The sequence below is a fragment of the Acartia tonsa genome, chromosome 2 (genome assembly GCF_053477335.1).
Source record: "Acartia tonsa isolate MP-2025a chromosome 2, ASM5347733v1, whole genome shotgun sequence".
Taxonomy (NCBI): domain Eukaryota; kingdom Metazoa; phylum Arthropoda; class Copepoda; order Calanoida; family Acartiidae; genus Acartia; species Acartia tonsa.
In genome coordinates, this window is record NC_137261.1 from 1283934 (window position 1) to 1309683 (window position 25750).

Sequence of the window (25750 nt, forward strand, 5' to 3'; positions counted from 1 at the left end):
TGTTTTGTTTAAAAGAAATCTTTGTCACGGGCGAAGTAGTGCAGAACAAATACTGAAACAGAACTCAAATTTAGGAGATGGCACCTTTTTAGTCAGGTAAAACACTTATCATTTTGTTAGCCCGGGCCTTCGGTCTCTGGTTTTAATGTTAATTTTTCATAAGATGTCTGTAATACGATGCAATGAATATCTATTTCTGTTCAGACCTAGTGAAACTTTTGTTGGTGATTACAGCCTTTCTTTCTGGAGAAAAGGAGAAGTACATCATGTGCCAATCAGGTAGACAATTATACTGGAAACCAAAGTTTTATTTTAGCTTAAAACTTTGGGTACCTTTATTAAACATTGATTGATTGGTCTAAACTAGCAGTTACCAAACTTTTCTACCAATAATTTTAGTTCAAAGAAGAAATAATTCTCATTTTCATAATTTGGGATTAATTTCAATTTATCTTGAATTGTCTTATCTCTTAAGATTCCTAGGTAGTGATTTTCTATACCCATGGGTAGTTGGTTAGTTAATTTATAATTTTGTTCAGAGTGAGACAGCTTGAGACAGGAGTGAAAAGATTTCATATGATAGACAAAGTATTTTTTGACAGCTTGTTTGATTTAGTCACCCACTATCAAACACATCCTCTGAGGTAAGATGTTTTTATGTGGATCTTGCACTGTTTCGGAGCCGGAAGCCGGAGCCGCATCAAAATTAAACGGCTCCGACACCCTGGGATCTGGGATTGACGCAGATCTCACCCTTGCATTCAAGATCATTGTTTTCTGATGTTGATGAATATTTTCCCTCATTGGGGAAAAAACTGGAAAATTATGGATTGGATTTCTCACCCTTCCTTAAGATAAAATTTAGGGAGTAAAAATGAAATATTTTGCAGCAGGGGAAAAAATGAATCTTGTGCAGAATATACACCCCCTGTGAAAATGTAAAACAATTAAAAGAAAAACTAAAAACAATATTGATGTAGGACTTCTGTTACATATTTACAGACTGGCCAGAGTGTACGTTTTGTACGTTTTGTACGTTACGCATCGAATCTGTGTACGTTCTGGACGTTATTTTGATTTGTGTACGTAACGTATTTTGAAATTTGTATTTTTGTACGTTTTACGTTTTTTTAAAAATAATAAGAATCAAATATTAGCAGAAAAGTAATTTGTATGTTTTGTACGAAAATTTTAACAAAAACTATAGGTGTATTATATTAAATAAATTAAATATTATCTTAAATTTTCATAGAACAAAAATATGTAGGTAAATTATGCATATATTTTATTAAAACTTACAGTTTAAATTTATGGATTTGAAATATATGTCCTATAGATTTAGTTTAAACTATTGAACAGAAAGAGATATGCAGTTGACTAAATTCAAGTTTAAATGCATTTCATGCAACTACCCCTTTAATAGATTTTACGATAATTTTTTTCAAATTCTTTATATACTTGGGTAAATTTTCCAAGATATCATATGGTGCTCAGTTTAGGATTAAGAAGTCTTATTTTTTGGTATCTTCAGTTTAAAGAATAAGAATCAAATATAAGTATAAAAGTATGTGTATATTTATTTGTATTTGTACAAAAAGTATTACAAAAATAGTATATTATCTATAATACAAAGTAGAATGATGTCTGTCCATCTGCTTGTCCGTCTGTATATCAGAAGCTTAATATCTCAGTAACCACTGAACCTATTGGGCTCTACTCTTCATGGAATATACCTAATAGTCCTGTGATGGTTTTTTGCTTTTTTTTCTTTGGGGGGGGGGGGGGACACTTAAAGCTTTTTACTTTCTACTAGGATTAGAGGCTTCGTCCCCTCTTTTATAGAATCGTTTGTTGGAAATTTGTCCAAAAAAAAATATAAAAAAAGATTGTGATTATTTTTTTCATTTAGGCTTCGCCCCAGGGTGCGGTGGGGGTTCCCCCACCCCGCTGATTTGCATTAGTTTATAAAAATAAATTGAGGGGTGGTTGATTTTTTTGGAGGGTGGGTTTCCCACACTCTAAGAAAATAGCCTAAAACTACCACAGGACCAGTAGATATATTCCCTGATGATTAGAACCCAATCTGTTCAGTGGTTACCAAGATCTTAAGCTTTAGACAGACAGGCACTGATTTACTTTGTATCAAAGACTAGTATTTTCTGAGATCTTTAGCAAGACAAAATAACCTTATATCCCATTATATATTTATCCTATAAATCCTTTTTTTCTGTAACGAAGAATCTCGCTAACTGCTGAACCGACATGATCATTGTGAGGTTGTAGGCTATTTTCCATATCCCTTCAAGAACCTGTATTCAAAATGGTAGAAAAATAGCCTAAAACCATCTCGGTAACTGTATGAAGTAGTTATGAAAATCTTAAGCATCAGACAAAAAACTTACTACTTTATTTAATAGAATATACTTAGTACGTAATAACAGGATGTATGTCTCTTTGTCAGTTTATTTGTACCGAAGGTTCTCGCTAACCGCTAAACCGATATGGTTCTCCTTTACAGGGTAGCTTCTTATAGGTCCTGGGAGAGGGTAAAACCACCCTCCCAAGAGAAATTACTCTTAGAAAAAAATCACCACCCTTCCCCTATTTTTTCTTTCTTTTTAAAATTGAAATCAGAAAAGGGAGTAGTCTACTCCCCCCTCCCTCACTAAAAAATTTATTAGCGAAGCTACTCTATAATCACTTTGTCAGTCCGTTATGCTATCGGAGAAACGTGATTTTCTCGGCTCCTGTTTTTTGATTGAATAAGTTCACATTCTACATATTTTCATTGAGATTTGCCTTTTGGTTGGGGTGCTAGAAGATCTATTCCTAGATTTTCTTTTTTTCATGGTTTTCTCGACTTCTATTCAAGATAGACGGCTGAAATTTTCAGGGAATAAATAAATTCACATCTACATATTTTTAAAAAGTTTCTTTAAGGTTTGTCTATTTGTTGCAGTGCTAGATCGATTCCTAGATGTATAGGTTTTTGTGATTTTCTCTACTCATATTCCTGATAGACGGTTGTAATTTTCAGGGATGTATTAGTTTTCATTCTTAATACTTCCACTAAATTTCATTGAGATTTGCTTATTGGTTGGGTGGCTGAATTTATTTCTAGATTTTCACGTTATTATATATTTTTAAAAGGTTTTGTGATTTATTTAAATAAGTTAAATGCTTATTTTTTACGACACTACTCTATAGTTTATATAGTTCCCAGATTTCCATTCATAACTTTTGAGCTTCGCTACTTAAGGATGTTGTCATCCTTGTTTTTTACTTTTTATTTTTAAATAAAAAAAATGGGTTTTTAATTCAACTTCCCCCCCCCCCCTAATCAAGTTCCTCTAGAGGCCTCTAAGGGCGTAGTCGCTGGTCCTTATAATAGGATATACTTTGTACATAATAACAGGATGTCTGTTTGTTTGTACCAAAGAATCTCGCTAACCACGGAACCGATATGGTTCTCCTTAACAGGATAGCTTCTCATAGGTTTTTGGAAGTTTTATAACTATTTTGGGGAAGAGTGTCACCATCCACCCTCCCAAGAGAAATTGACTTTAGAAAAAAAACTACCTCCTCCCCCCAAAAATGAATTTTAATTGCTCACTGATTTTAAGTTAATTTTTTTCCAGATGTCTATAAATAACTTTTGAGCTTCGCTACTTATGTATGTTGTCATCCATGTTTTTTTATTGAATTCAACTTTCCCCTCCTCAAGTGCCCCTAGAGGCCTTTAGGAGCGTAGACGCTAGTTCTTTTAAATAGAGTAAGAGGATATCTTGTGTCTCTCAGTTCGCTATGGTTCTCCTTTACAGGTAGCTGCTAGTAGACTTAAATGTATTGATTATAGGTAACTAGGAAATTATTTAACTTATTTTTATTAGGAATGTACGTTTTTGTACGTTTTTTACTTTTTTTATGTACATAACGTATTTTTTTGTGTACGTTATGTACGTTTTTTATTTTCAAAATTGGCTGGCCAGTCTGTATTTAATTGTATATTGTAGGTCAAGTAAATTTAGCCTAACATTGGGAAAACCAGCACCACCACCCAACCCTCATGAGGACAGGATCTGGTTCCATGCTAATCTCTCCAGAAGTCAGGTAATTAAATTTCTCGTATTCATTCGAATCCGGTGGATAGGAACCGGTTCTCATCCATACGAAAAAACTATGTCTAGCATCGTATTATATCCAGTTTTCTACGAATATAGAAATGTACAATCACAAGATTAAAACTAGTTTTTTTAGCCGGTGCCTTCGGCACCACGGGGCTAAAAAAAATAGTTTTAATCTTATAATTGTACATTCTATATCCGCGGAAAGCCGTTTTTAATACGATACGAGAAATAACTAATCTTTTATTTTTGAAAAGCATGGTCATATTTTTGATTAAAAATCATTCTGTGGGTCAAAAGGAAATAAAATGGTATATACAAAAAATAAAGGTACTAAGAAAGAGAGGTAATGTAATTGAGCCAATAGGAGAATCGCATCGGTACATACATTTAATCTCATTGGTTGAAATTGTGTACACATTTTGTTACGAACGCATGTTTTTTTTCATTTCATACATAGATAAAAGTCAGCTGTAAACAGTATATTTTCTTAGTAGAAAGCTTTGCGGAATCAGAATTAATTGCCCAAAAATTTCGTCTTTACTTTGAAAGATTCAAACAAAGGTGGATTCTTAAAAAAAGTTAGGCTGGCTACTCGCTGGTGAGGCAAAATTATTTTTGAGAAAAATCCCCCAAAATCGAATAAAAAATTTACAAAAATTAAATAAAATCTTAAAAGGGTTATTAACTAACATATGATTTTATTTAATTTTTGTTGATTTTTAGTGTGCTTTTGGATGATATTTGACAAAATAATATTGCCTCACTATCGAGTTGCGAGTCTATATTTTTTAAGAATCCACATCAGCTTGAGACGAAAGTAAACAATACTTTTGTCTACTAGAATTGTTCCTTCTTAGATTTGACGAAAAAAGGGTTCAGAATATGCTTCTATTGTTATATTTCTATTATACAAAACAACATCCATAAATGCGAAGCTTTAAAACTATACCTACTTAGATGCTTGTAGGGAAATCACCAATAAAACACTCCCTACTTTATGTAGACGTCTTTGAAAACATTTCTGAGCCATACAGCTAAATTTTACCAAGTAGTCTTATTAAATAAAATTATGCTTTATTATTTAGGCCGAAGATGTGTTGTCTCAAATTAATGTAGATGGTGCATTTCTTGTTCGCCATGGAGAACGAGTTACTGGATCTTTTGCCATTTCATTCAGGTATCAATATTTAGTTTTATTTTCATTTCCTTCGAAGTGGAAAAGATCCCCTCACCCCCTACCCACTTTACTCGTAATAAATTTAAAGTAATCAGGTAAAAAACAATCTATAATACAAAGTAGAACGATGTCTGTCCGTCTGTCTGTCCGTCTGTCCGTCTGTCTGTCCGTCTGAAGCTTAAGATCTCAGTAACCACTGAACCGATTGGGCTCTACTCTTCAGGGAATATACCTACTGGTCCTGTGATGGTTTTAAGCTATTTTCTTGGGGGGTGGGACACCCCCAACCCCCCCAAAAAATGAAAAATACCCCCCCCCCCCAAAAAAAAAAAAAATTTTTTTACTTTTTCTTTTTAAATCTAAAATACGAAAAATTAGGTTGATCAAACCTTTTGGGGCAAAGCCCCTAGAGGCTAGGGGCGAAGCCGCTAGTTTGGTATTAAAAAGTTAAGCTTGAAAATAAAAAAAAAGATCTTTAATCCATAAAGCAAAATCTCTTATTTGAAAAGAATTCTAGAGCGTTTTACTAATGATATGTCCCCTCAGTACTTTTTTCGGTGTACCTTAGTTTCACATACGAGATAAAATTCTATGCAATTTGATTTTAAATGTTTTTAAGAGTTACAATTAATTTAGAGCTGAGAACAATGTGAAGCATTGTCTGGTAAAGAAGGAGGGGAGATTGTTCGTCATAGGGACAGCGCAATACGAGAGCTTAGTTGATCTTATTCAATATTACGAGAGGAATCCTCTTTATAAGAAGGTAGGCACTTGGGGAGGGAACTTTAGTCTTCATAGGGATAGCGCAATACGAGAGCTTAGTTGATCTTATTCAATATTACGAGAGGAATCCTCTTTATAAGAAGGTAGGCACTTGGGGAGGGAACTTTAGTCTTCATAGGGATAGCGCAATACGAGAGCTTAGTTGATCTTATTCAATATTACGAGAGGAATCCTCTTTATAAGAAGGTAGGCACTTGGGGAGGATACTTTACCCGTCACAGGGATAGTGCAATACGAGAGCTTAGTTGATCTTATTGAATATTACGAGAGGAATCCTCTTTATAAGAAGGTAGGCACTTGGGAAGGGAACTTTAGTCTTCATAGGGATAGCGCAATACGAGAGCTTAGTTGATCTTATTCAATATTACGAGAGGAATCCTCTTTATAAGAAGGTAGGCACTTGGGGAGGATACTTTACCTGTCACAGGGACAGCGCAATACGAGAGCTTATTTAATCTTATTCAATATTACGAGAGGAATCCTCTTTATAAGAAGGTAGGCACTTGGGGAGGGAACTTCAGTCGCCATCAGGAAAGCAATATAATTAAATCCACCGGATTAAAATCGGTTCTCAGCCAAACTGAAAAATTATGTATAGCATCGTATTACAAACATTTTCCCACGAATATTAAAATAAATAGTTATCAATTTATCTTAACTAGTTTTATTACAGATCTTTTGATTTATTATCCTATTTTATAAAATAGCTAGTAGCTACAATTTTCCTAAAAGGTGAATTATTTGGAGGCATTAGAATATATAATACAGGGTGCGCCACATAAATCCGGACTTTTTTCAAACGGCCATAGCACCAAAACTACTTGACCAATCATGACGTTTGACCACACTATAAAAAGCTTGGGTAGTTATCTTTTTGCCCATAAAAATTTTTAGACAATGGAGGACGTGTTCTCCAAGCTGGCAGCGCTTATGTTCAACATGGCAGAATCTAAACGCGCTGATAGTTTACCCTGGATTCTTGACTAGGGCCCACTAAATCTGACCTCAGCCCATCTGTAGGTGAGGTAGAGTTATACAACTTGCTGGGGATACTGTTAGACACATAAGTAAGACACTAAAAAAGACTAGAGCTCTCTATCTGAAATGGCTTGACCGTAGTACTCCATCAAAGTGAAACGTGGCAGATTTTGAGAGGTCAAAAATGTCAAAAATCGTGAAAATTCGTGAAAATTTCTCGGTTCTCGACTACATGGGCCCATTTGTAACCTTAAAACTCGTTTTAGACTATGTGTTGCGATGATAACCCTAGCTTAATCTTCATGCCATTTCCAAAAAGGTATTGCACGTTGTTCTAGCTTAATTGTGGCCCAAATGAGAGCCGCCGTGTCGAAGAGTAGCTTGAAAGATGGGTGAATTTGGATCCTGCAGTTACTCACGTCCCTAAGGAGATATGGCCTCCCAGCAGCCCCGATCTTCATCCAATTGACTTTTGGGCCTGGAGCGCCATTAAAGCATGAACCAATAGACGCGCCCATACCACAAAGACCTCCCTCATTGCCACTATGAAGGAGAACTTCGCCAGCTTGGACAGGGACATGGTGACCAGGGTCTGGGGGCGGTTCAGGGGGCGGGTATTTAGGCTGGCGGCGATTTTATTGAATAATCTAATAGTCATATAGCTAGTTTGCTTCCCAGTTTTTAAAATTCAATAAAATCTTTGAAATTGACGATTTTATGTTCATTTTTTTTAAAATAATCAAAAGTCCGGATTTATGTGGCGCACCCTGTATATATTACAAATTATATATGTAGAATATTTCATATTAGAAAAATCAATTTTTAATCATTTGGTGAAAAAAACTAATAAAATGTGTGGTAGGAGGGATAAAATAAATAAAATATAGAGTTCTTTAAATATTTTTCCATTTTCCCCCCTACTTGTTGAGAAAAAACTAGGGGGGGGGGGGGAAATAAAAAAATTTGTAGCCGGGGAAAAAAAAAAATCTTGTGCAGAATATACACCCCTGTTTTTAATTTCTAATCATTATATGCTGTATTTAGGTAAAGTTGAATGTGCCAGTAACAAAAGAAATAATCCAACAGAAACAGAATATTTCCTCACTTATGAACGGCTCAGGAATACTTGCATTAAAAGAAAGAAAAGTTTTACCTTTTTATTTTAAAAATGTGAAGACAAAAAAATGAAAAGGTACCTTATTAGAATTTAATATACTAGCGTCTGCGCCCCTAGCATTTAGGGGCTCTATATTCGAAGGGCAGAAAAATAGCTTAAAACAATACCCAGGCTTATTTAAAAAGGAAATAGCCTAAAACCATCTCAGGGCCTATAAGAAGCTTCCCTCTAAAGAAGAACCATATCGGTTCAGTGGTGAGCGAGATCCTTCGCTACAAACAAAAAAAAGCTTAGTATTTTATATTATAGCATAGCATAACTTAGGAAAATATATAAAAGGTTATTTGGTTAAATTTCAACTCACTATACAATACCCCCAAAATGTTAAAGGCAATTTTACAATTGTACAAATATTATATGTACTCAAATAAGATTTGGAAGATTTAATGCAATTTTATGAAAAAGGCCTACTGGGAGTAAACGGCGATGACGACGTATATTGCAGTACAGACTACATGGACCCCAACTCATTTACGAGCAAGTTAGCAGCGCGTGCGCTTTATGATTACACAGCGCAGAGAGACGATGAGTTAACCCTTAAGCGCGGCGCACTTATTCTTAACGTGATGGTAGGTCATTTACTTTTTCTGGATACACTTTTAAAAAAAATTTTAGCAACTCCTTTATGGAATCAAAAAAAATATAGGTGTATTTTGCGCTCTTTTTTCGTCTGATATTTTATCCCTAGGATTAAAGGGGGTAGGCGGATGTGCCATTTTTTGAAACCAAAAGTAAAACGGGCATGATCTCAGCCCATAAAAGAGTTACAGCTCTAAAATTCTGCTCAGCAGTTGCTTTTGTGGTGAACAATATGAAACTGTCTAATTTGGCAAAAACAGGCAAACAAAATTCGGCAGGAAACGGCGGTTTTTGGCGGGAGCGGCGGTTCCGCCGCCGTTTCTTCACAGTTCCATATTGTTCTCCAGTAAAGCAACTGCTGTGCAGAATTTTAGAGTTGTAACTCTTTTATGGGCTGAGATCAGGCACGTTTTACTTTTGGTTTTAAAAATTGACACATCCGCCTTCCCCCTTTTTTATCAATGGTGGTTTCAAAATTACGTAATGTGGAATACATTATAATTGAGATTTATTTCAATTATAATGTACATGATGCTTTTTTTGTTGATTATAAATTTGCGTTTTTCAGCAACAAGACGGAGGTTGGTGGCGAGGTGATTTGGGAGGCAAGAAACAACATTGGTTCCCAGCCAATTTTACACAGCTAGAGGTAAGAATTAATTTTTGCATTGTTGCTTCGCTTCTTAGGGATGATGGCATCCTTGCTATTATTTAGCTTTCAAGTTTCATAATAGTTATTTCTCGCATCGTATTATAAACAGCTTTCCGCGGATATAGAAAGTACAATTATGAGATTAAAACCAGTTTTTTTAGCCCCGAGGTGCCTAAGGCACCGGCTAAAAGAACTGGTTTAAATCTTATGATTGTACATTTTTATATTCGTAGAAAGCTGGATATAATACGATGCTAGACATAGTTTTTTCGTATGGATGAGAACCGGTTCTTATCCACCGGATTCGAATGAATACGAGAAAACAATTTCTAGATGTTTAAGGGTTTGTATGTCTTTACACGAAAGGATATTGATATCTATCATTTCCAAAAGACATCAGTTTGATAACCAATCTTTTTATTTAGGAAGGGAACACTGGAGTAGATGAATCTGACAACACTCCTCTAGGCAGCCTACAGAAGGGCAGCATAGACATTCTAGGTGCCAAGGTGGAATATTTTGAGCGCGCCGGTCAGCCGGGTATCAAAATAGAAACAGGTGCTGTTACAAATACCCCGTGTCTAACAATCCTACACTCCAGCACTCCGGAGGAGGCGAGGGACTGGGTTCAGAAAATCCGTGACACAGCGGCCAGCGCCAGTATTCGGGATACTGAGTCCCGCCGCAAGGAACGGGCTATGAAAATTGCGCGAGAACTGTCGGATCTTGTTATTTATTGCAGATCTGTTATGTTCAACCTGGAGAAGGCTTCTCGGCGAGAACCAGGGATACTTGTTTATATTTTCTTTTATTCTTTGTTCATTTTGAAACTAAATGGTTAAAAGCTAACGGATATGCAACTAGAGGCATTTTAGGGAACTCTCCATATCCTATTTCAGTTTCAAAAAGAAAAAAGGTAAATAAATTTTGGGGGAGGGGGGTGTGGTATTTTTTTTCTAGAGGCGATTTCTCTTGTGAGAAATATTTATGCATTCCCTGGAAACTATGAGAAGCTTCACTGAAAAGGAGAACAATATCGATACAGCCGTTAGCAAGATCTTAAAATACAGAAAGACACACACCTAGAAATCGATATAGAATTACTAGGATTTTCAGCTGGCTAATTTAACATTACCCCCACCCACACACTTTCTACTGAAGGAACGTACTGACCAATAAATTAGGATCAACCTAAAATGACGACAAAATTTCCCCTGACATCATTTTAATTTTAATTTTTAAGAATAATAGAAAAATATAAATAAGTACCTAACAAAAACAGGATTATATTCTGAGATGTCAAGTTTTCCTGAGACGAAGGCTGAAAGACTTATGTTTGGGGTAAACAGAGATCCACAGATGTTCCTCTGGTATCATACCACTCAGATTTCAAGGTAATACATCTATTCAAATAAAGAATTCATTTGTACCATCGGAGCATTTCATTGACCATGGATCGTTTAATCTATAAATCACTTAAAATTCCGTTTAATTTGCTGTTCTTTAATAATGTAGAAGGTTTTTTTCACTTATGAATGTAAAATAGAATATTTTTCCTTTCAAAGGGTTATCTAAAAGCTATCTTTATCTATGAATCCTTATTGATTTTAATTTATCTATTCTGTAGAGTGTATCCCAAAGCCCAACGGGTGACAAGCGACAATTACAATCCTATCCCTATGTGGTCTTGTGGCAGTCAAATGATCAGCTTAAATTATCAAACTGGAGATAAACCAATGCAGATTAATCAGGTACAATTTTTAATGTTTTCTTTCTCCACGAGATTATCAAATTTGCTGTATTTTTAATGTTAATATGAAAAGTCTTTTGTTATAATATTTTCTTCACCTATAGGCCAGTCTCTTCTATGCCAAAAACACACAAAATACTTTTGCAAAATATGAGGCCCTAATAGCTACAACTCGTTAAAAGATCTCTTTTTATTTCATAATCTTCAAAATTATGTTATTTTACTGTTCTCTTATACTTATTGTTTATAGGGTCGGTTCTTGGATAACGGCGGTTGCGGTTACATTCTGCGACCAGAATACATGTTCAGCGAGACGTACAACCCTCTGGATCCTGCTACTCTGGCCACAAACAATATCAGGCCGCTGGAATTCGATATCAAGATCATTGGGGCCCGACATCTGATGGGAAGCAAGGGGAAGAGGGGGCTGGTGTCACCCTTTGTAGAGGTTGAAGTCTTGGGCTGTGAATATGATAATTATAGAGTGAAAACCAGGGTGAATATGTTTGCATTTTTAAAAGTGAAGCTTTTCTATAATTAGGGTCGGTCCGTACGTATGGAACGGTTAGCTCTTAAAACATGCTGATTTTTGACAGCAAATTTTTGTACCTTTCATTAAACATTCATCTGAATTAAACAATAAAAATGTCTAAGTCCCTTCAAAGTAAAACATAAACTTAGCTTTCCTGTAAAGCGCAACAAATAGCTTAGTAGATTTTAACTACATTCATATAAATAAAACAAGTTTGTGATACATATATCGTAGAATATTTTATTATAACTATTTGGAATTGTTCTAGGTTGTACCGGACAATGGCCTGAACCCTATGTGGGACGAAACCTTCAAGATCCGGATTCAAAACCCAGCCATGGCTGTTTTCCGACTAGCTGTATTCGACGAGGACATGTTTGGCGAGCCGAATTTCCTTGGTGCGGCTACCTATCCGGCTACATGTTTGCAGAGAGGTTATAGAGCAGTTCCGCTCAAAAATGGCCACAGTGAGGAAATTGAATTGTCTACTCTTCTGGTTAAGGTGAAAATCCTATTATATAAAGTTGTAAGATTTTTTGCCTGAAGCTTAAGGTTTCAATAATCACTGAACCGATGAAGTTCTCGGTTTTAGGGAAGCTTTATATAAGATTTAAGCCTTCTTAAGATGAGTTAAGGCTAATTTTCTGCTTACCTCTTAACGCTTTTAATACAGAACCACTAGATACCAGAGCTGGATCTTTAAATCATTTTAGTGGTGAGCCAGATCGGGGTGAGCCAACTTTCCACTTATGAAAGCACAGCATTTTATGAAATGCCGCGCTGTGATTGGCTAAAATTCGGCTCACCATGATCTGGCTCACCACTAAAATGATTTAAAGATCCAGCTCCGGGTAGCAGCCGCTAGTATTAATATAAAATGAAAGGATAATTTCAAGTAGCGAATTTAATAAATTGATAGGATTGAATTATTTTTCAGTCAAGAGAAAGAAATCCTATTATATAAAGTAGTAAGATTTTGTTGTCTACAGTGAAGCTTCTTATAGGTCATAGGATGGTTTTAAGCTATTTCATCTTTATAAAAAAAAGTCTGGGTATGATTTTAGGCTTTTTTTCTATCCCTTCTAAAATAGAGCCGCTTGATGCGTAGCCTCTAGTAGGACAATAAAGTAGAAGTTAATGTACTCGCCATGTGACCATTTCTTATTTTAAAGTTATTCAACCTTTGGTATTGGTATCATATGATTTACAGCAAAGAATTGAGGTTAAAATAATAGCAATATAATATAGGAATATGGCATCATTTACTTTTATGCTTTTCGATAGCTTTTTCAAATATGATCATTATTATTAAAAGCATTTTTGAAAAAATAATATTATTAAAAAACCTTAGGTATATGAAGCCAAGCTCGTTGAATTACTTTAATAAAATTGATTTTTTTCTACCTATCAAACTTTCATTTTTTGTATCTTTAGGTTGTATATGCTAAACAAGACTTGATGGACTTGCTAGGTTTTAATGATGCGGTCAGCTAGCATAGGTAAGTATCATAGGAATAGATTTATTATTATTAGGATATTACACCAGATATTACTCTAATAAAGAGAAACTTGTAGTAGGCTAAAATAAGGACCGTTTCATCCCCTCTTTCCCCCCCCCCCCATCTACTGGATAAACGAACTGTCCAATAAGTGATGTCAATATTAGCAACCTAAATTAACGACAAGTTTTCCCTTCTCACAATATCCATTTATTTTTAAGAGTGTAAGACTAATATCGTCAGTTAAAATAGGCTTGTACAGGGTGTCACTCGTAAACTGTTTTTTTTTTAAACGCTTATTACTCCCCTAATATTTAAGCTATCTTAGTAAAATAAAATTTATTTGGCAGCCTACTACAGACCATTTAATGAAGTTATGATGAAAAATCCACAAAATAAACAGGAAAAAATCTACGCGGTATTACATAAGAGGTTCATTTTATTGAATTTAGACTAAACCACAAGAAAATATTTGCTTTGTGAACTGAAGGATTAGTTAGGGTCCAGACGGCTGGTCGCTCAGACTTTCTAAGCACAAAAATAGAACAGGCTTGACATGGCATACCAGAAATTCTCAATATTCAAGAATATGAAGTGTAATATAAGTGAACAAAATGTAAAAATAGGCATGATATTGATCTTCTTTGTTAATTTTCCATGTGAGCTCGCTACAAATGCACACAAGAACCTGAAATATACCAGATTTTTTAATTAGACTACAATACCAGTTCTTATAATGTCTGGAGTAAGTCTTTGTGATCCACCGTTTGACCACCAGCTGCTTTTAAAGTTAGCTAATGCATATTTTTTTGGTGGATTAGTCTTATATTCACTCAAATCAGCCTGTTATGTATTACCTTGTAGATTTTTTTCTGTTAACTTTGCGGATTTTTCATCATGTATCATTAAATGGTCAATAGTAGGCTGCCAAATACTTCTTATTTTACTAAAATAGCTCAAATATTAAGGGAGTAATAAGTGTTTAAAAAAAAAAACAGTTTACGAGGGACACCCTGTAGTTCACAAGGAGTGACAAAAATGTATCCTTATATATAAGTAACATGATGTCTGTCTGTGTGTATATTTGTCTAAATATTTGTTGCTTAAGATCTCGATAACCGGTATGGTTCTCCTTTGTAGTGATGTTTCTTATATGTCCAGGGAAGGTTTATATTTATAACTATTTTTCATTATCATTGAAGAAGTCAGCTAGCGTAATCCTGTAAAATAGATCAGACAAGCAAGCATGTTATAGTTTGACATAGTAGATTCAGGTTTTAATAAAAAAAAATTGTTGTTAATGATAAAAAATATTGTTTTTAATGATAGAAAAGGGAGAACTTGGTGGACTTATGATACTGTTTGTCTTTAAGACAAAGTAAGATAATATTAAACTCTAGGTAGCAATTAATTAAGATATCTCAAAAAGCGCTGATTTCAAAGAACGCGTTTTTTAAGTATAGCTAATCTTGTTTAGGGCGAATGGGAGTGGTGAGTCCAGCAACGGGATATCTCGGACCTCCTCCCTGCGGAACAACAAGAAACAAATGCCAAGTCTCAGTATCTGTAGGCTTTACATGACAGATCATCCATAAATTCTTAAGTTTTGGTCAAGGGTTTTCCACAAAAATTTTGAGTTCGGAATAGAATTTACTCCAAGACACTTAGCGATTTTTATCGATTTTTCCCCCTTCTTTTAAAATTTATTCTAACACTTTTCTTAATCTCGTATTAGGGGAAAATCTTTATTGTTTGCTATCTGCAAAAGGATTCAAATCGATTCAAATTGCATGATATCTGTTTAAAATATTTTTCAAACCCTGAAAGAAATGAATTTGTAGCATAAACTGTTTTCTTATGAGAAAAAATAATCCAAATTTTTCCAAAATAAAATGTTTGTTGTAAGTAATTATGAATAAGATAAGCTCAAACTGTGTAATGTAAATTGGGCACAAAAGTTAAATTAACTAAATGTTGCGGATCCACATTGATTGTATGCGGATCCGGATCCGACTCCGGATCCTTGACAATAAAAATAAAATCACTAAATTTTTCAAAAAATATTTATTCCTTAATCTCGAAGTCAAAAATACTTTTAATTTTTAAGTCTGATTCTAAACCTTAAAGATTGGCTCTCATCACGAGAATGTCTTTGTAAGTGACTATTTTATATAAATTTAGGTAGATTTTTCCATAAATTTATACCCCAGGATCCGGATCCTTGGACTCAAAAAAGTGCGGATCCGGATCCACAACTCTGAAATAAACTGTGTACTACATCGTGCAATCATAAATTTTCTATAAAAAAAAATATCAAACAATTTAGGCTATTTTAGTTTTTAACTACTGTTTTGAAAATTTAACTTTTTATGTTTATGTGATATAAAAGTCTATATAACTGTTATGATCATTCTGATCTAGTTTACAAGTGTTTATGTATTACAGGGATTTCAAATTAGTATTTTGAAAATGTTAGGTTAAAAGAATATTCTCTTGTTAAAAATATCCTTTGAGTTTTGAGTAAAAAAGCAATGGTTGTTAATGTTTAAAAAGTCAAATAATTTGATGTCTCCGAAGCCTCTATTTTCATGGACAGTTTGGTTGCATTTAAATTTTTTGCTTTCAGTCGCGGTCAACTGCTGATTGCGGCTGCTGATATCTGAGTAATCAGCTACTTTTGCCTAGCATTAAATAAATACTTAATCATGTCCCTGTATAAATGTTTATTTATAGTGAATAATATCGCAAAAAAAAATTTGGTAAAATCTTTTATTTGGCCAGTGCAGTGGATCAATAACAATCACTTTCCGGGAGGGTTGTAGCTCCCGCAGTTGCCTGGAATAATCTTATATAAATAATAGGGTTGGGCCGGATAACCGGTCTGGCCGGTTATCCGGCCGGATATCTGGCCATTTTCATTATCCGGCCGGATACCGGATATTAAAACTATCCGGTTACATGATATCCGGCTGATTTTTGACGCCGGATATCCGGTAAATTGTCGGATATCGAACGTTGGCCAGATATCCGGCCCAACCCTAATTTAAATAATATAATGTTGAGAGGGTTGATAAAACAACCGGCTAAATACGAGATTTTGCCAACTAATACTTAATTGGTGCCAAGTATAGCTAAATTAAATTTGCAATTTAATAAATGAAAATATGATCATAAGTAATGAAAGTTTTCTATTATTTTTATAAATCTATGAAGAAATAGCAAATTGCTTTCAATATTCTGATGCATATTTAAAAGGGAAATGGGGTAAGTTAAGATCTCGTAACCCAGGCTCTTATTTTAACAGATGGTCAACTGCCCTCTGTTCCCTGATTGCGAGATCTCTACCATGGAACCCCCCTTCCCCCCCCCCCCTTTTTCTGAAATAAAAATATATTCCACAAAGATCCAAACTGAAGTTTTACCTGCTTCTAGTTAAAATAAATTTTAAAATTCTATGTAATTTAAATAATAATAAACAACGAATACCATTATGCCAAAACAATCCTTAAAATACTCTCATGATACAAAATATACATTTATTATTTTTTTTTGTTTGTTGATAATCCTTAGTTTTTCAATCTCAGTCAATTAATTTGTGATCTTATAAAATTGATATTAAAGATACTCTGATCAAATGCATTCTATTTCAATTATTTTGTTTCTTATATTTCAAGCATTTTTTTGTTTACTATTTTTAATGTTTTTATGTTTGTATTCTTATTAATCATTTTTACGTATTAAACAAAAATTTAAAAAGGGATATTTAACAAGAAAAAATCAAATTTTAGTTCCATTTATTTATTGGAATGGAGAAGTCATCAAAAACTTCAAAACTTGTCATGAATATTCCCCTTTAAGGTAAATTAAGAGTTAGTTTGATGAAGTATATTTAAAATATCAGCAACTTGAAAAGCTTTCTAGTTAAAGTTAAAATATACTGTGATCGCTAATTTCAAATATAAATCCTTTCATGTAACTTCACTTACATCAATTTGATGCAGAAAATTTTTTAGAAAAGGCAACTTTCTGTAATATTTATACTAAAAAATGTGAAAATTTTAAATAAATGAAACCAGTTTAATGTTATTTATAATTACTAATTATATATATTATTATATAATGTATACTTATATATTATAGAGTGCTTTCTGTATATAAATAAAGCTATTTAAAAAATAATAATTTACAGAATTAAAATGGCGCAATCTAGATTGGAGAAAGTCGGAACCATTTATTCAAAAATTCATGGGTTTTTATCCTCTGGTGCTATTAAGAAGGAACAGGTAGGGTTTATTTTAATTTTAGATATATTTTATAATTAGTTACTTAGATAGTTAATAAATCAGGGGTGAATATTCTCCACAAGGTTTATTTTTTTCCACTTCTCCCCCCCCTCTTTCTTCGTTCTTTCCTCCAAGAATGAGGGAAAAATAAAATATGTTTTCAGAACTTTTTTCCCACTCCTACATATTTTTTATTTTTTCCTCCCACCTTTAGCAGAAGATCTCGTGCATAATATTCACCCCTGTAATTTTCATAAAAAGTTCAAAAACAGAACGACAACCAGTTTAATGATGGCCAATACTAGTCTATTATTGATTGCTACACAAAATTCTATATTTTACATTGTATTGTTGTAAAATATACTTGCAATCATTTTTGTGAATTCATGACTTTACATTTGCAAATGAAATTACTTAGACATTTTTGGACGGTACTAGTAGCGGCCTGGTTAAAGTTTATTTTTCTTTCGATTATCTGCAATCTTATTCTTCATGGCTAATGGATAAAGTATACGTGGATATTATAAGAGATTCTCGCAATCCGTGATCAAATGTTTCTCCCAGCTGGCTAATTAAACTTACCACCATCCCCCCTAACCTTAATTTTTTTCATTCTACTAAAACATTAAATGATCACTACCCCATCAGTTATTGATATAAATGTTATTTTTTCTTTGTGCATTTCTACCAATTTCTAAAAAATCTCAACTTTTATTCAGATCCCTCTATGGTATGACGTATATGAAGCCTTCCCACCCAAATATGAGCCCAGATGGGATAGAGTTATTGGACAGGATAAACAGATTAAGAAAATACTGTATGCAGAGGTATGTTTCTTTAATTATTACTAGCGGCTACGGCCCTAGAGGCCCCTAGTGGCACTTAAAATGTTTTTTTTTATATTTTAAATATGTCTATGTTGTGTTTGACGTTTTCGGGACATATGAGAATCTACCCTGTTAAGGAGCACCCGATCGGTTCAGCGGTTAGCGAGATCCTTCGGTACACACAGACAAACAAATAGACAAACATCCTGTTACTTTAGTATAAGGATTTGAATCGATGCTAGCTGATAAATTTTGTTTTTAAATATTGAGAATTTTTCTTTTCTTCTTTGCACTTAGTCTTGCAGTCTCAGTCTTCTCTATAGTCATATTATCATATCTTTAAAGGAATTAGCTTGCATTTCTTGTAGATATATCTCTTAGTGGTGGTTTTTGACCCGTCAATTAGACTAAAACTTGCTGTTTGTGTAGTTAGGTTGATGATTTATTTCGTGAAATTTAAAGTTTATTGGCAACTACATCCATTTGTGAATTGTTTTTATTCAAATTATTATTTTTTATATGATTCCTAAAAACTGGAACATTCCATCCGTTTATGAGATCTCCGAGGATATTTCAAACACACATATTTTCTTTGTAGCATAGGTTAAAATACAAGAAATTGTTAATCTTTATGATCTAGGATTTTTATTAAGGATATTGTAAGAGCAAGATTTTATAAAGAATATGGAACACAAGAAATTGTTGATCTTAATCCAGGATTTTTATTAAGGATGTTGTAAGAGCAAGATTTTATAAAGAATATGGAACACAAGAAATTGTTGATCTTACTAACCCAGGAGGATATTGTAAGAGCAAGATTTTATAAAGAATATGGAACACAAAAAATTGTTGATCTTATTAATCCAGGATTTTTATTAAGGATATTGTAAGAGCAAGATTTTATAAAGAATATGGAACACAAGAAATTGTTGATCTTATTAATCCAGGATTTTTATTAAGGATATTGTAAGAGCAAGATTTTATAAAGAATATGGGACACAAGAAATTGTTGATCTTCATAATCCAGGATTTTTATTAAGGATATTGTAAGAGCAAGATTTTATAAAGAATATGGAACACAAGAAATTGTTGATCTTATTAATCCAGGATTTTTATTAAGAATATTGTAAGAGCAAGATTTTATAAAGAATATGGAACACAAGAAATTGTTGATCTTACTAATCCAGGATTTTTATTAAGGATATTGTAAGAGCAAGATTTTATAAAGAATATGGAACACAAGAAATTGTTGATCTTATTAATCCAGGATTTTTATTAAGGATAATGTAAGAGCAAGATTTTATAAAGAATATGGAACACAAGAAATTGTTGATCTTACTAATCCAGGATTTTTATTGAGGATATTGTAAGAGCAAGATTTTATAAAGAATATGGAACACAAGAAATTGTTGATCTTACTAATCCAGGATTTTTATTAAGGATATTGTAAGAGCAAGATTTCATAAAGAATATGGAACACAAAAAATTGTTGATCTTATTAATCCAGGATTTTTATTGAGGATATTGTAAGAGCAAGATTTTATAAAGAATATGGAACACAAGAAATTGTTGATCTTACTAATCCAGGATTTTTATTAAGGATATTGTAAGAGCAAGATTTTATAAAGAATATGGAACACAAGAAATTGTTGATCTTCCGAATCCAGGATTTTTATTAAGGATATTGTAAGAGCAAGATTTTATAAAGAATATGGAACACAAGAAATTGTTGATCTTCCTAATCCAGGATTTTTATTAAGGATATTGTAAGAGCAAGATTTTATAAAGAATATGGAACTCAAGAAATTGTTGATCTTATTAATCCAGGATTTTTATTAAGGATATTGTAAGAGCAAGATTTTATGAAGAATATGGAACACAAGAAATTGTTGATCTTATTAATCCAGGATTTTTATTAAGGATATTGTAAGAGCAAGATTTTATGAAGAATATGGAACACAAGAAATTGTTGATCTTATTAATCCAGGATTTTTATTAAGGATATTGTAAGAGCAAGATTTTATAAAGAATATGGAACTCAAGAAATTGTAGATCTCACAAATCCAGAGGCAAGGATAAATTGATATATAAATAGAAACCATAATTTTGTGAAATAAATACAGACGCAGGTATTTAAAGGGGAGATGGGCGGGTTGTATCATCAATTAATTTATTTATCGACCATATTGTATTATCCCTTTAGATCACTGACTTCTAGGACTAATACATCTTTATCTTTGTAATGGTAATAATTTAAAAATTTCATTTTATCCTAAAATTTGCAGGGTAAGCTTGCATCCCAAGTGTTTATTAATAAATACATGGCCTTGAAAAATGATCCTAATCTGCCAGAAAATGAACTTTGGGACACCACTATACAGGTAAGACTTATACTTTGATTTTGAGTAATAGTTCTACTATTTTAAGTCTAATTTATATAAAACTAGCGGCTACACCCCTAGAAGCATCTAGGGGTAGGAGGGGGAAAAGTCAACCTCAGCCTATTTAATTTTGAATTTGAGTTTCAAAAGAGTAAAAAAATATTTTTTGTTTGGGGGGGGGGCGTGAAGATACCCTTCTCAAAAATAGTTTAAAACCTTCCCAGGACCTATAAGAAGTTTCACTGTAAAGGAGACTAATATAGGTTCAGTGGTTAGCGAGATCCTTCGGGATAGACAAAAAACGCTACTACTTTATATGATAGGATAGAAAAAAGTATATTTTAGGCCTTTCTTGGAATGAGTATTCCTCTGTGAAACCTTTGCTTTTCTATATTTAGGGCCGGTCCGTCCGTCCGTAACAGATAATTCTTACCGATAATTAAAGCATGTTAGAATTGTCCTATCGATTTCCTACTTGATATGGTGATCCCTGTAGTAGTTAGGTACGATTTGGAAAGCGTAGCAACTCTATAATTGTTAACCAGAATGTTTGTACGTCCATTTAAAACATGTTGATGATTTAACTTCGGTATATTTCATTGGCTTCCTTCTATGCTGGTTTAGATGTTACAAAAGAAACAAATCTAACTTTTAAAAACTTAATTATAGCTCATTGAAAGTCATCAATTTTCTAGTCCATCTATCTATAATACAAAGTAGAACGATGTCTGTCCGTCTGTCTGTCTGTCCGTCTGAAGCTTAAGATCTCAGTAACCACTGAACCGATTGGGCTCTACTCTTCAGGGAATATACCTACTGGTCCTGTGATGGTTATAAGCTATTTTCTTAGGGGGTGGGACACCCCCAACCCCCCCAAAAGATGAAAAATACACCCCCCCCCAAAAAAAAAAAAAAAAATTTTTTTACTTTTTCTTTTTAAATCTAAAATACGAAAAATTAGGTTGATCAAACCTCTTGGGGCAAAGCCCCTAGAGGCTAGGGGCGAAGCCGCTAGTGTAAATAAATTGAATAAAGAATTTATTAGATTTATGTACAATACCTGACAAATGATAAGAAGCGAAGTTTCAGCATATTTCCTTGTATTATCTTGATTAGGGTTGGGCCGGATACTTTTTTGGCCGGATACCAGATATCCGGCTGATTTATAATGCCGGATATCCGGTTCCGGACGGATATCTGGCCAACGTTCGATATCTGGCAATTTACCGGATATCCGGCCGGATAACCGGATATCCGGCGTCAAAAATCAGCCGGATATCATGTAACCGGATAGTTTTAATATCCGGTATCCGGCCGGATATTGAAAATGGCCGGATATCCGGCCCAACCCTAATCTTGATAAAATCTTTCTTTAGATGTTAGAATTGGACGGTATCAACATTAAAGAATTGAGTTCACCACCAGAACAAGTAAAACCTCAAGACCAACAAGATGAACCAAGAAGAACAAAGCCAAAAATTTCATTAAAAAATCTTTTTGAAACTGAAAATAATAATAATAATAATAATATTGTTTAGACTAAAAGTAGCGTTTTTTTTATTCTTTCAAATTTTATTATTTCAGATATTTTAGAAAGGAATAGAAAATGTTGGACGTTGATATTGAAAAGCTCTGTACTAATATTCTAGATATGGTTTCTAAACAAAAAGTTTTAGATTTAGGTTGGATTTAATTTGTATTCTAATATTTTATGACAGGGGTCGTGGTGACGCTTCGGGTACAAGTCCTCTCCACGTCACCTTTGAAAATACTCTGCATGTTGAATAGCAGTGTAAAGCGATCAATCGCCTTGGGTAACCAAAACCCATCAGACTACAAACCCTTTGATTGCATGACCTTTGTCTGAGAAGTCCGAACTGTGTATGGTAGTGCGCACGCAGCAGTAGAAACCATTTTTAACGTCTTTTGTTATGACGCTGTGTAGGACAGAGATTCGAACCTATCACCTTTTCCCGGCGACGAGCTGATGCGCTATGTGTTGAGACACGATCACTGTTAATATTAGCTTTCTAATTGGGGTAGAGAACCTTAAAATATTTTTATCTAGAACATGATAATTATGAGCTTAGAAATAAAGATATCAGAAAAATCACCTTTTATTAGGCAGTTTAATAGATGCACCTAAATTGCCTAATTTGTGATTGTAAAGGTTACCTTCCATTTCAGTAAATTGATTGCAAGCATAAATCACAAGAATACCGTTTTCATTAGCAGACAGGCTACTCCTTAATTCAAAAAATCAGGCCTGCTGTCAATAAGCTAAGCTAAAGGGATAAGGTGATTTTACAGACTAATGATTTTTGTGAATGAAGCATCCAGAGCTGGATCTTTAAATGTGTAGCCATGGCCAGAGGTACAGCCACTAACCTAATACTGATATTTAAATCAAATTGGCTACGCGTGGCCACGGCTATACGCAATCTGTAAATCACAACCACTTTTTGAATTTTCAGTAAAAATATGTAGAAAAATACTAATAATACGAAAAACTTCAATCATTTAAAAATTCATGTTTTATTGGCAGCACTGGCAATGGCGACGACTACGGCCACGGCAACGGCTACACATTTAAAGATCCAGCTCAGTATACAATTCACTTAGTCGGTCCACCAAAGCTGCGTTTCTTTATGGGTGTTTGTTGACATCCGTGTTCAAAATTGTTTTTATTTCAGTGAAAAAACTGCATAGTGAAGAATCCATGTCTGATAGAAAAGTTGGTTAGTTGTATTGAATATCCTATTATATAAAGTAGTAAGGTTTTTTTTTGTCTTCAGCATAAGATCTCAATTACTACGCAACCGGTTGAGTTCTTCATTTTATGTCAGCTTCCCTTAGATCCTGGGAAGGTTTGTAACTATTTTTGGGGAGGATAACACCACCCTCCAAAGAAAAATTACCCAGAGAAAAAATACCTCCCACAATTTTTGTTTATTTTTTTTGAAGCTGAAATTTAACTTGGGAGGGGGGGATACACCCCCCCCCCCCCCACCAACAAATCACAACAAAATGATATTAGCAGCTGGAACCATTCAAACAATTCTTTTAATTTTTAATAAAATATAAGTCAAACCTTTTCTAAGTGATTGAGAAAAAAGAAAAAATTACAGCACTTGTTGATAATAAAATTCTGTTATTTAAGTGCTTGATTGTGTTATCTACCTTCTTCAACAATCACAGGGAGAAAAAATATGTATTTTTTAGAATTTCTTTTGAAGAAAATAATTTGAGCCTCTGTTAAGAAATAATAATATATTTATCTAAATAATTTTCAAAACAAATATAGCCAGAAATATGAGAAATTTATTTTCATCTCAAACTAGAATTTGGATTATAATTCAAGGTATGTATATATTGAAATTTAAAATACATTTTTAGTTTCATTCATATTTCTATTTTAGCTATTTAGATGATATTCAAAATTAAACCTAAATATTTCTATTTTAGTTTCCAAAAAGCTAGAATAATACAAGATTTAATCTGGGAAAAACTAAACACGGGTCACTGGAAGGTAAGTTAATTTTTATGTACAAATATCAGTTAAGCTTCTAAGAGTATATTTATAAGAATTATTAAGAAAAAATAGGTATCTTGAAAATATGTAGTATTCTAGTGTTAAGAGCGTTAGCGGCGAACACGACGGACGGACGTCACAAAGTTTAACTGTAAAGAAGCTTCGCTACAATACCCTTTAACACAGAGAGTTCCAGGGAGATTTTCCTAGTAATTAATTACAGAATGGTTATGTCAGTCTGTAATACTGGTAATCTCATTTTCAAATGACTGATTTTTTTCTTGGAACTTTTTTCTTAGTTTATGGTTTTCTAGATTTATTTAACAATCCCTTTACAATTTCCTCCAAATTTCCTATTTAGATTAATCTGGATTTCATGACCTTTCTTTGAAAACTCTTAAATTGAATTAATTGCCCATTGTCCCCTCCCTTATTCCCTGGGTTATAGACACAAGTTTATTTGTATACAAACAAAACAATACTGATTTAAATATTTACAGAATTAGGATGGGTTAAACAGGATAACAATTGGTTTCTTCCCTCTATATATTTTGGGAAAGGAATGGCAATCACAAAAATAGACTTAACAGATTTTTTATACTAGAACATTATTATTATGGGGCGAATAGCTATTCTTCAAGTTAGTCTGTCCCGCTACAGTATGAAAATAGCTCGAAAGTTATATAATAGGGTAAGGGGGGGGAAGTTTCGGTAAGGGGCTATTCTCGGTAATTTCGATCTACCTTCATTAAATGACCTTTTTCTCCATGTTCCTTTCAAATGACAGAAAAAAGCATAAAAGCAAATTTGTTCCTTATTAAATTGCCTACAAAAAAGTATAAAATGAATTTTTTGTGAGATGAATATTAAGGGTACTTATTGGGTCTCAAAGTCGGACGAAAAATTTTTTTTTTCCAAAAATTTTTTAGTAGGTGTGTAAAGATCGACCTACACAAAAATTGGTAAGACCTAGAGCTGATCTGAAAAACTTTTTGAACTAGAAATTGCCCGCTTTTTCCAAATCCGTTGAGAGCTTTAAAATCGGGTTAATATTTTTTTCAAAAATGACCAAAGTTGGCGCCGGGGGAAAAATCGGTAATTTCAAAAGAAATTAAAATTCAACTTTTAAGGTCATGTTTTCATGTTTTCTTTTGTCAAATCTATTATTCCATATGGACTTTTTAAGAATTAGGCCTAAAAATGAATAGAACAGATAAAAAACAAAAAAAAATTAATTTTATTTTTTGAATCAAAATTTTGCGAGGAAAAAATCAAAATTTCTGGTCCTTTGAAAAAAAAATATTTTTGACATAGGAGGAATAGTCCGATCTTTATGAATTTTTTTGTGGTTATTCCCAATCACCTATACTAATTATGCTTTATTACGCTTGTTTGGTCGTTTGGCCTTTTTTCATCGATTTTTTTAAGGTTAAAATGTAGTCAAGATTTTTTGCAAAGATGACACTTTTGCTT

The 25750-nt window shown here is 33.4% G+C and overlaps 3 protein-coding genes across 6 annotated transcripts in view; all 3 read left to right on the top strand.

Moving 5' to 3' along the window:
* Nucleotides 1–17445, top strand: part of sl (small wing phospholipase C gamma 1) — a 48053-nt gene extending 30608 nt beyond the window's left edge. Inside the window, exons 19-34 of the mRNA XM_080151590.1 lie at nt 16–96; nt 205–279; nt 540–644; nt 4014–4110; nt 5213–5304; nt 5941–6067; nt 8110–8183; nt 8646–8811; nt 9390–9470; nt 9899–10256; nt 10753–10867; nt 11101–11224; nt 11474–11719; nt 12024–12257; nt 13190–13254; nt 14732–17445. Coding sequence (XP_080007716.1) covers nt 16–96; nt 205–279; nt 540–644; nt 4014–4110; nt 5213–5304; nt 5941–6067; nt 8110–8183; nt 8646–8811; nt 9390–9470; nt 9899–10256; nt 10753–10867; nt 11101–11224; nt 11474–11719; nt 12024–12257; nt 13190–13249 — 2035 coding nt within the window. The 3' untranslated portion in view covers nt 13250–13254; nt 14732–17445. The remainder of the gene's footprint in view (nt 1–15; nt 97–204; nt 280–539; nt 645–4013; nt 4111–5212; nt 5305–5940; nt 6068–8109; nt 8184–8645; nt 8812–9389; nt 9471–9898; nt 10257–10752; nt 10868–11100; nt 11225–11473; nt 11720–12023; nt 12258–13189; nt 13255–14731) is intronic.
* On the top strand, nt 17431–22330 carry mRpS23 (mitochondrial ribosomal protein S23). Of its 4 annotated transcripts, XM_080178836.1 has the most exons (6): nt 17431–17537; nt 18257–18364; nt 19885–19935; nt 20416–20433; nt 20650–20745; nt 22122–22330. In XM_080178836.1, exons 1-6 carry the CDS (start codon nt 17451–17453, stop codon nt 22281–22283), a joined length of 522 nt encoding a protein of 173 aa, XP_080034962.1. In that variant the 5' UTR covers nt 17431–17450; the 3' UTR covers nt 22284–22330. The 4 variants fall into 4 exon arrangements, with proteins under 4 accessions (XP_080034962.1, XP_080034973.1, XP_080034984.1 ...); XM_080178847.1 differs by lacking the exon at nt 20416–20433 and having other exon boundaries at nt 19885–19951; nt 20648–20745; XM_080178858.1 differs by lacking the exons at nt 19885–19935; nt 20416–20433 and adding an exon at nt 20125–20191 and having other exon boundaries at nt 20648–20745.
* Nucleotides 22328–25750, top strand: part of LOC145333637 (lysine-specific demethylase 8-like) — a 40321-nt gene continuing 36898 nt past the window's right edge. Inside the window, exons 1-5 of the mRNA XM_080178809.1 lie at nt 22328–22427; nt 23439–23483; nt 23906–23941; nt 24085–24106; nt 24211–24274. Coding sequence (XP_080034935.1) covers nt 22352–22427; nt 23439–23483; nt 23906–23941; nt 24085–24106; nt 24211–24274 — 243 coding nt within the window. The 5' untranslated portion in view covers nt 22328–22351. The remainder of the gene's footprint in view (nt 22428–23438; nt 23484–23905; nt 23942–24084; nt 24107–24210; nt 24275–25750) is intronic.

Excerpts from the sequence above, each read along its gene's own strand:
- mRpS23 (XM_080178847.1), top strand. The coding sequence starts at position 17,451 with ATGGCGCAATCTAGATTGGAGAAAGTCGGAACCATTTATTCAAAAATT. Across the intron at positions 18,365-19,884 it reads AGAAAATACTGTATGCAGAG|GATATTGTAAGAGCAAGATT; the intron begins GTATGTTTCTTT and ends ATTTTTATTGAG. Across the intron at positions 20,746-22,121 it reads TTTGGGACACCACTATACAG|ATGTTAGAATTGGACGGTAT; the intron begins GTAAGACTTATA and ends ATCTTTCTTTAG.